The sequence below is a fragment of the Lygodium microphyllum genome, chromosome 16 (genome assembly GCF_053477565.2).
Source record: "Lygodium microphyllum isolate KBCC chromosome 16, Lygodium_microphyllum_v1.1.10, whole genome shotgun sequence".
Taxonomy (NCBI): Eukaryota; Viridiplantae; Streptophyta; class Polypodiopsida; order Schizaeales; family Lygodiaceae; genus Lygodium; species Lygodium microphyllum.
This window is the reverse complement of record NC_141150.1, coordinates 44,174,660-44,185,851: the sequence shown is the minus strand read 5'-3', so window position 1 is coordinate 44,185,851 and position 11,192 is coordinate 44,174,660. Positions and strand designations below refer to the sequence as shown.

The 11,192-nt window shown below is 37.3% G+C and overlaps 1 protein-coding gene across 1 annotated transcript; it reads left to right on the top strand.

Annotated features, from left to right (window-relative positions):
• The first annotated feature begins 5,087 nt into the window (after positions 1–5,087).
• Positions 5,088–6,098, top strand: LOC148022756 (uncharacterized). The gene has a single exon (XM_087695123.1). It carries the CDS (start codon positions 5,160–5,162, stop codon positions 5,781–5,783), a length of 624 nt encoding a protein of 207 aa, XP_087551249.1. The 5' UTR covers positions 5,088–5,159; the 3' UTR covers positions 5,784–6,098.
• Positions 6,099–11,192: the final 5,094 nt, after the last annotated feature.

The following is an 11,192-nucleotide window of genomic DNA, read 5'->3' as shown; positions in this document are numbered from 1 at the left end:
GAGAAAATGGAAGTGGTAGCATGAGGGGGTCTAGTAGAGACAAGGAAATTGGGGTCATACACTTTCCTCACCCATTTTTCATGGAGGGGGTAGTGCTTCATGTATCAAAGCTCAGTGCTTTATTCCTTTTCCCCTTTCTCTTTCTCAATCTACCTCTCTTTTCAAAATAGGAAACCCTAGTTACTTAGGATAGCAAGTATTAATATAGCAAGGAGGACAATAGTTAGTTGGTAGCCTTCTTGGGAGACACACAAGAGCTATGTCTAAATCTTTTAACACATATCTAGAGGTAACATGGTCAAATGAGTAGGTTGTCACTAAGTTTTTTGCTTAGTTTTAGGGATTCTTGGTAAAAGAGGCCTCAAAAGTTAGAGAATGAACAAACTCCAACTACATTTAGTTAAAGTCCTCCTCTTTCTTTTCTTCTTGAAGGTGCCATGGATCTTCAACCAAGAAATCTTCATTTCTCTCTTACATCTACACTCGGGGAGGTCAGTCTAGATATATGTATGTATCATGTGGGTTCAACATAAGGGATTTTTAAAATGCTATCATTACACATTTTTACATATAGAAGGGTCACATATAAAGGGGTTACTTATATATTGAATAGAAAATGGTTATGTTTAATTAAGAAAAATTTCACAGTTAAGGATATTTATAAATAGGCCTTGAATGCATGTGATATAGAGGATATACATATAGTGAATTCCTCAAGCATTTACCCTTCCCATGGATATGGGATCTTATGTGTATTCCTTGCTTAAGCCTAGACATTTTGAGTGCCATTCCAAATTGCTATAGACAAGAGTGAGCTCCTTGCAGTTGCCCCCAATTTGCACCACAAATTGTGCTAGTGGCCTTCTAGTCTTCTCTTGCTCTTCGCCACTTGGCAGTGAATCAAAGCTTACTTCCTAGTGACAAATGGCACCGTCATCAACTTCACTGACCTCCTTCTCCTCCCTTCTTGGCATTTTTCCATTCTTAAAGTAAAGCATGCTATGTACAACAAAGGGCAGCCATAGCCATGCTTTCCTCACCTATTTGTCATTGAAGACCAAAGACAATACTAGATTTGATAAAACCTTTGTTTTTCCATCCACCTGTTCCTCTAGAGCTCTCCTTGTCTCTAGAATTACTATAGCCTCCTGAAATTTATATGCCACCGAAATATTGATTTAACTTATTTTGATGGTTACCACTAGTATGCATGACCCATACCATGGTCTCTTGAAGAGGATTTGTCACATCCCCTTCATAAATTTGAGTAAAATACTTGGACTTGTTGATTACTTTTCTTAAAAGATTCACCTTGCATGTTGATCTCTTCAATGATCAGGAGAGTGACCAAGTCATCAAAATTTGGAAATGACTTCCATACATACGTATATATATAGAGAGAGAGAAGTAACAAAAGATTTCTAGGCCTTCTTGTTATTAAGGCTAACCAAAGTAGACAAAACCAAATCATCATCATCAGGCATTACATCAATAGATGCTAAGGCATTTGAAGTGCTTTTTGCTGCCCTTAAAACATACTAATTTACAAACATATTTCCTTTTTTTAAGGCATTTAACTCTTGCTTGAGTTGAATCTTGTGCACCTTTATATTTAGTAAAAACATATTCTCAAATTTTCTCCAAGATACATGGGAATTTTTTTGCATTTCTAATATGTCCCGACATAGTGTTATTAATGAATGTAGATAATCAATACATTAGATTTTTGCATTTTTCATTCTATTCTTTCCATGCCTTTAATTCTTTTGTAGTCATGGTTCCTTTTCTTCATACCTGAGACAAACTTGTGGATGTCTTTCCTAATAAGGAAGTTCATTACATGAAACTTCCATGATGGGTATTTGTTTTTTTAAACTATCTCAATAATTGGATTTCCACTCTTCTTAGAAATTATATCACAAATAAGTACCAAACAACATGCAAAACTTCTACAACTGTTCACAAGATGTACACAACAATGAACTAAGTAACATTTTTCACTGAGTGCTCAAATTTAATAAATACAATCTACAACCTAAGGGAGAGAGAGAAAGAATGAGAGAGCTTCTAACTAATCTCTTGCTTTCTTGAATCCTTACTCCTTTTGCTTCACTTCAACCTTCAAAGCTAGTATCTTTCAATGGCACCACTCTAATACCAAATCACAAAACATATGGTGGGGAGACTTGCTTGAACTATTGTGCCAAACACACACAATACACACAAGAGGAAGCTCACTCAAGAACATAAGAATAGAGATGGAGGCCAAAATATTTTCTTGTTGGTTTTCTTTCCTTCTTTTACTCACAACGCAATGTATACAAAGTATGTATAAGATACAATATAAAGTAAAGTGGCCTACTAAGTCAAACAGTGCATAACTAAATATACTAATCGGCTGTGGTGCTATAACTATGCTAGCTATAAGTAGGTGTAATTAACTAAATATAATAAGTGATAAGTTAGTGTCCATGTGAAGATCATAATGACCATCAACATGCTAAGTGTAGACATGTACACCCATCTAACTATGTGGTTCATCATCAATGTCCACACATGTTGAGCTTGCCATCTCAACAAAAAGTATGGTTCTTTCTATCTACTATTTGGTGCCATGTGGTTTGCCATGAATCCAAGAGACTCAATTTTTGAAAGCTAGACTTGCCAAATTCTATAAAACCCACATTTTTCATTGGAAATTTAGCATCATTCATCTTGAATACATTCTTATTAAAGATGACTTAATTTCTTAGTATGATCATGCTATGATTTCTTCGATTTGATTATCCATCATATAGCCCAATTGTGACTCTCATATTGCTAGCTATATACTAGGTTGCATCAATACAAATATGTGATGTGTATAATACAAAAAATATGAGAGTAGTATACAATGTCCCTTAACATATGGAGTATAATATGGGGACATGCCAACAAATTCATGGATCATTGTATTGGATTAAGGAGAAGATTAGGGGACAAATATTCTTTCATGTGAAATAACTTCTTTCTTTTGTTAAAAAAATATTTATTATAAAAAATTATTTAATATTAAAAATATTTATTATTAGAGAGTTCTACTATTTAGATACCACTTTCAAATAAGCCAAAATACAAATGAAAACGCGGCTTCTCTTTTTGGCAAAACCTTAAGAGATTTGAGCTAGTCAATTAAAAAGTACAAGTAAAAAAATGATAAATCAATTAATAATAATAATAATCCAAATAATAAATTAAATTTGATAAGAATAAGAATAATAATAATAAAACAATACTCTTGATTTATAAGTCATCATATATATTTAATAATCTTAAATTTTTTATCATATATTGTTATAGATAATAATATTAATATTAATTAAAAGCATTTTTTATAAAAATCTTTAAACCTTAAATAGTTATCGATAAGTAAAAAATAAAAAAATTTAATTTTGATAATAAGTAAGTTGCAAAACTAAAAATAAAAAATGTGTATACACACACACATACACACATTCGTATATGTGTGTATGCAATATGTGCATGTAAGATATAATTACTTATAAATGAATTAGACATTGACTAAGTTTGAATCATTCTTGAATTTTTCATATTTTCTTCTCCTAAAGAAAAAGCACACAACAACAACAATAACAAACACAAAGACCTAGGCTTTCCTTTGGTAGGCCAAGGAAACTTATTTTAATTATGTTTTAAATTGGGCTACTACATTGGAGAATCCTCACATAAGAGCAAATGTCTAGCAAGATCTTTTGTACGACACATGTTAGAACATTTTCTTTTCTACGTTATTTGAAAATGCCTTCATTTTCAAGTGCATATGGATCATGTAGAAATCTGTTTCTATTTTACATTCATTCACACTCCAGAATCTAGGTAACATTGTGGCTTGTGCTTCAACCACGTACCTCTACATTGCAAGAAAAATGCCTCTATGTGAAGATGAATGTATATGTAAAGTGGAGGGTTACCACCATTATCATTCAAATCTACATTGATATATTCATTCGATAACATGGGATTGCCATTACCATCCCTTTTTATCAAGGAGGACAAGGGGCAAGTGTTAACAACAATCAAGTTCAAGAGGACACCATTGTGATCAACATTAGTGCTTCAGGAAAAGTTATAATCACATAGTCCATGATCATACTAACCAATATAAGAGAGAAGCATAGGTAAGACTTGTGGGGGCCACTACTATTATATGAATCCAACCATCACAGAGCTCTTTGTGGCACAATTGGGGTTAAAATGGGACATGAAAAAGGCATTAAAGTTTTAAACACATAATTACGTACAGAAAGTTTGAAATCACTTTTCCACAATTGTCAATAATTACAAGGGTGACCCATGCAACTAGTGATGTGTATGTGATAACAATGAGAAGGGGAATCTAAAGAAAGTCTATGACCCTCTATGGAAGACGATGAGAGTGAAACTATCTTTCATGTTACATAGCTTTGGTGTGGATGATTGCATGAGAGAGAGAGAGAGAGAGAGAGAGAGAGAGGGGTCATGTATATGTGTGTCGATGAGAGAAGAAAGAGGTTGCACCAAGTTAGATTTTTAGTTTGCACTATAGAAAATGATGTATATTGTATCTAATCTTAAGACCCTTCAATATAAAAGGTTATGTCTGTACCATAAATTATGAGTGTTCGTAGCTGGCATATTTCAAGAGATCCCCTTCCCTCCCATACTATATTCCAAGCTGGTACAATTTGAACCACCTAGGCTTCCCCTCCTAAAGGTAACTAATTGATTTTTTTAAATTAGGAATTCTTCTCAAATTTTTGTTTATTTTATTTATCATCTAGGTTTGGAACTCTAATATTATGGCCTCATAAGATTGGGAAGGCTATAGTGGTTGGGGAAGTACCTTTGCAACAAGAGGAGTCTCAATAGTTAGAGTATAATAATTATTGTATAGAATAGAGTATAAAGTGCAGAGCATAGAATATAGAATAATAATAATGATATAGAATATAGAATAATATTAAATCTAGATAGACTATAGTCACTATAGATAGAGATAGATCATAGAATATAATATTTATTAATCATGACGATCCTCGCCACAACGACTGACCTCACGGGTCGCACTACCTGGATAGTTTGTGGTCGCAAGTACGGGGAAAAGAAGGGAGTGAGGGAAGATGGACTGGGTACCCGTTGTCTCACAGCTCAAGTCCCTGGTTCAGGTGTGTGCTGGTGACACGGACGGAGCCCGCCGGACGCAGGAGAGGTTCTCGAGGCAATGCCCTGTGGTGTCCCAGTGTAGATCGGCTGCGGAGGCGGTCTTTATCTCGACAGAGGAGGCAACGAAGACGCAGCTGGAGTTCGCTCGTAATGCAGCAGACGTAGCGACGGCCACACCTGGGCTGGGCCACGTGATAGGGGTGGGGCACTACATCGCGGGGAACACGGAGGGCGGCGACCATGCCATGAAGGCAGCCTCGAGAAGCACCGGGGTGGCGCTGGGGGGCGCTGCTGGGTTCGTAGTAGGGGGCCCGGCAGGCGCAGCGGCCGGCGGAGTGCTGGGTGGCGCAGCCATGGACGGCCTCACTACCGGCGTCGACTCCGCCGTCAAAGGAGGCTTCCAGCCGGCTGGAACGATAGCCGACATCGACTCTGTCATCCAAAAATCAGGTGGCAACTACAACATAGCAGGCGATGTGTTTGACATCGTTGCAGGGACTGTGGCAGATGGGTATTCGCCTGCCACCAAGAAGAGATCGAGTGCAAGGAAGGGACGGCCGACTGCAAAGAGCTACAAATAGAAATATTAGGCTATACAACTCTGTAACGATAATGAAGGCAAAGTATATTGGCATGTTCATATACGTAGATCAATGGCATCAATATGATCCACAACAAACTCTAAACCACTTCCTGTATAGAAAGTTCACACTATAACGAGGAAGAATGACAACAAACCCAAGAAGAATGTAAAATTTTCTAGTTATGACTAGATAATTTTGCCATCACTAGTAAAGCCTTTTTCCTAGTTAGTATCTAGAAAATGGCGGTCATATCTAGAAAAGTTATCTAGCAACTTATTGTAAAACTAGTAATAATATCAACTTAACTAGAAAATTTTAGTTTTCAAAAGTTATATCTAGCAATTGCTATCATCTAACTAGGAAAATATAGATACTAGTCTTCCAAGTTCACTTGGAAACTTGTGATTTTGCTAGGTATAACTAATAAATAAATATTATTTGATTATAAATTGATATTTGTATATTACCTACTTACAGCTAAGCTTTTCACACTTACTTGACACAACAACAAGACCCACTAGTTGCAAGGTAATCATGGTGACCGGAAAAACATTAAAAGAAAGATCTCCACATGACTAACGCAAACTATGCATGTGGCCTCAACAATAGAGAGTCATGGCGTTCACTATCAACATTAACAATGTTGTCCAAAGCACATGGCCACATTGGCCAAGCAAAGATCATGGCCATGTCTTCCATCTTTGCCAAGCTCATGATCATATTGGTGAGAAAAAAGCACATTGTCTCAATGGATCAAATAGAAACTCTATAACTAACACAACATTTCCCTAATATGGTACAAATGAGCAACAAGTGTAATGTCCACAGTGCATGTCCTATATATAAAGCCAAGAAAACCACAAAGTCATATCCACCATCATAGAAAGTAGATAGCCATATTGGAAAGGAAAGCACATCACCAAATGCATGACTATATTGGTCATGGGGAAGAGCACATGGACAAAACAAAACCACCAAGGCAAAGCGCATAGCCATCTTGATAAAAATCTAAATTGCATTGCCTAAATTATGTGGCTATAGAAAAAGAATGAAATGGCATTGCCACCTTTGAAAATAACACTGAACTTGTAAACTTCACATCTCAAAACACTAATGTACATACCAAGGATTCTAGGGATTGCAAACTATTCTAGCTAGCTCTATATGGAAGCTTATAGTGTGATAGATGGAAAGTTACTTCAAGGTTCACTATGAGGATGCTAGAGCATGACTCCACTATATCTTCGACCCCTACTTCTCCTCACATGTTGTTACCTAGCTCTCCTAGATGACATGAGTGAGAGAAGTTGTTTACCACTTGCATTCATCAATTTCTCCTTAGCACCTCTTCATCTAAGGATATCTCAAAACCATTAGATGTTTATCCATCATTTCTCATTGGAATCCCTATGATATAATCCTCTATAACCTAACAACCTAGCATTCCCCACCCCCTTGTACCCAAAAATTAAAGAAATGAGAGATGAAGTGACAAAAAAGCACCCATAATAAGACCCACACTTAGCCACTGCATTTAGAGGTTTTCAAGTTAATAGTGCTTGGTGATCTACTAGTGGCCACCTCCTTTGTTAACCTCCTAGCCCCATCCTTGCTCAAGATCCAAGGTTCTACCGTGTAGGCCATGACTTTGGTTAGAAATAGGCCTCAATATTCAAAGATGACTCCACAACACATGCTTGTGTGAGGGATAAAATGGCAAGAGGGCCTCCGTACATGGGCTCCAAGACTTAGGTGGTGTGCAAATTTCCTCCTCAAGCTGGGTCGTGGACCCCTTCAAGATCCTAGATACAAGGGAGGGTCACCTCACTTTTGTCTTGTATCTCACTCAGCATCCAGTTGTTACTAGTGGAAATTTGAATGTTGCAAGAGCATCCTATGCCAATCAATCAACATGATATACGCATAAACTTGAATCAAAGCTTTTAGGTTTCAATGAGGTGTAATGGAGCTTGTAAGAAATACAGTTGGGAATAGGGATTTACCATAGGTATACAGTGGCTCACTACTACCACTTACCCTTTACGATGGATTATGTATTTTCAATTATCAAAACAAACACCCACTAATCAAGATTAATCATTAGAATGAAAGTTTAACTCCATTCAGTCTCTATGAGCAAATGTGAGGGCTAACTATTGAGATCAAAGACTAAAGAGCTTCCTAATTTGTAATGAAAGAGCATTCAAGCAAAATCATGGCTTGAAATTCACAATAAGACTTAATTCTTGAGTCTCTCTAATAATTGGATTGAATTTTAGCAATCAACTTTAAGAAGAGAGACTAAGAACTAAGAGATTACCTTGCAATAGGCTTGATGTTGGATGTCTTTGAGAATCAATGTACTTGTATGCATTGGCTGATGTAAAGTCCTCAATAGATAACTTCAATATATCTTCTACAATTAATAAGTAAACATTGCTGCATTATAAGCAAAAGCCCCAAATAAGGCTCCAAAATTTCACTCCATAGCTCCATAATGTCTTCTATGGTCCCATAAACCTTCAATATTGATCATGAACAAGCAAAGATCACTTGAAACCTCTAAGATTGTGTGTCTCCAACTCTCTTTAATAATCAAAGATGAAGAATCCCTATGCTTGATGAAGAATCCTAAAGTTCTTCCCCCATGGAAGCTTGATGGAGTTCAAAAATGCTTATATGCCCCAAATCTTGTAATGATTTTGAAGAAACGTTATTATAGCTGAACTCCAAGGGTGATGAAAATCAAAATCCCCTTAAATTTGTGAAGCTTTCATAAAATTTTGACGCCTATCCATACCATGCACCATTAGGGTTTCAGGAGAGAGAAATGCTTGAAGAAAAGAGCTTTCATTGCTCAATGAGCAACAAGAGAGCTAGACTAGAGCTCCAAGACATAGGGTAGAAGTTTTTAGCAACGTATGTGATCATCTAAATGCAAGATTGGGGCTACATGAATAGTGCATTTTTCCTTGAATTAGCTTGCATGTTGTTGGCATGTCCATCTTTAATGTTGCACATAATGGTGTTCTACTTGATACCCATGATGCTTGGAAGCTTCCTATGTCATCCATTCTTGAGGAAAAGTAGAGTTCATACAATAGAATGAAGATCACAAACTGAAGTTTCCATGGAGGTTTCAAGAATGAAGAGGGAGAATCTCTTCCTAAAAAGTAACTATGGTTTAGGCTTCAACTAGGTCTAGTTATCCATTTTTTTTTACCAAGTTACATTCAAAATGGCATGTAACTTGATCATGACCTATCATTTTAGCCATGGTTGTGCTAAATTCCTCCAAGATAATTGATTAGGGGATGTACCTCTAAGAAATAGTGTATAGAATGTGTATTCAAAGGGTATTGAGAAATACCTTTTATTTACATGCTACAAGGCCATAAGATACAATGAAGAAGTTGTAGAATATATCTTAGAATATAACAATTTAATGTCATGAATTAGAAAGAGTGTAAAAAAGTAGGAAAAGAGATATATATTTTTTGGTGTATTTTGGAAATAATGCCATGTCACACTGACATAGGTATTAAGATGTAGTAGACTTGTAATTGTTCACCATTTAGCAATATTCAATACGATCTCTTCGTTTCTCCAACTTCTCCAATCTTTCATGGCTTGTTTCACCTCTTTCATCCCATTCTAGTCTTTCTATTTCTTCTGGACTCTTCTCTCTCCTACCTAGTATCCTTCATTACAAGTGGTATCAAAGCTTAGGCTCTTGGTCCATTTGATTTTCTTATTTTTTATATCCATTTCTCCTATGTTCACTTTAGAAAATCCAACACCATACATGGCAAGTACTTGTAGGCTATCTACATGTAGCAAATATGAATCTTAGAGCTTTGTTAGGAGTCCCCAAGGGTGCACCTTTCTTATAGAACATTTAAGATACCACATGAGTTCAAAAGAAATGGTATTTTATTTAGTAAAATTTACATGATTATATTTACAAAATAGGTTTTTTAATTACAATTAAAAAAATTGTAAGTGTAATAAAGTAAAATGCATCATTTCATTCATTAATACTTAAATAATGTTTATTGAATACCTTATAGTTAAAATAATACTTTGCACTACAAGGATTTGAGCTAGTAGCGACGTCAATTAGCGATGGCGGATAGCGGCGTCGCTAATAGCGTCGCTCCACAGGGAAAAAAAGCGGCCGAAACCGAGCGCGGTTTTCATTTCGCGTTTGCTCCATTGTGAGTTTTGAGAGCGAGAGCGAGGGAGAGAGCGACTGTCGTGAGAGAAGGAGAGGAAGAAGACTTGCCGCCGCCGCCGTTGTTCGCGAAGGAGAGGAGGAGACTTCATCACAAAGAGGAGCCGCCCCACGCTCGCCATATCTCATCGGTGAGTCTCCCTCTCTCTTTGTTTTGCTTGTTTAAGGTTTAAATCACTCTCTTTTTCTTGTTTAGGAGAGGAAATGAGAGAGAAAGAGAGGGAGAGGGAGAGAGAGGGAGAGAAAGAGAAAGAGAGGGAGAGGGAGAGGGAGGGGGAGGAAATGAGAGAGGGAGAGAAAGAGAAAGAGAGGGAGAGGGAGGGAGAGGGAGAGTGCATTCTCTCTCTCCCTCTCCCTTTTGCTTGTTTAATGTTTAAATCACTTTCTTTTTTGCTTGTTTAGGAGAGGAAATGAGAGAGTAAGAGAGAAAGAGAGGGAGAGGGAGAGGGAGAGAGAGAGGGAGAGGGAGAGGGAGGGAGAGAAAGAGAAAGAGAAAGAGAAAGAGAAAGAGAAAGCGAAAGCGAAAGAGAGGGAGAGGGAGGGGGAGGGGGAGGAAATGAGAGAGGGAGAGAAAGAGAAAGAGAGGGAGAGGGAGGGAGAGTGCATTCTCTCTCTCCCTCTCCCTTTTGCTTGTTTAATGTTTAAATCACTTTATTTTTTGCTTGTTTAGGAGAGGAAATGAGAGAGAAAGAGAGGGAGAGAAAGAGAGGCAGAGAGAGAGGGAGGGGAAGGAAATGAGAGAGGGAGAGAAAGAGAAAGAGAGGGAGAGTGCATTGTCTCTCTCCCTCTCCCTTTTGCTTGTTAATGTTTAAATCACTTTATTTTTTGCTTGTTTAGGAAATGAGAGAGAAAGAGAGAAAGAGAAAGAGAGGGAGAGGGAGAGGGAGGGGAAGGAAATGAGAGAGGGAGAGAAAGAGAAAGAGAGGGAGAGGGAGAGGGAGAGGGAGAGGGAGGGAGAGTGCATTCTCTCTCTCACTCTCCCTCTTTCTTGTTTAATGTTTGAATCACTTTCTTTTTTGCTTGTTTAGGAGAGGAAATGAGAGAGAAAGAGAGAAAGAGAGGGAGAGAAAGAGAGGGAGAGGGAGCGGAAGGAAATTTAAGATAATAGACTTATCAATAATGGTATGCAATGTGCTTTGCCATGGGCCACGTACATTGGTGACTCTTTAAGA

Bases quoted from the DNA above. Each gene is read 5' to 3' on its own strand.
- LOC148022756 (XM_087695123.1), top strand. From the start codon at position 5,160: ATGGACTGGGTACCCGTTGTCTCACAGCTCAAGTCCCTGGTTCAGGTG.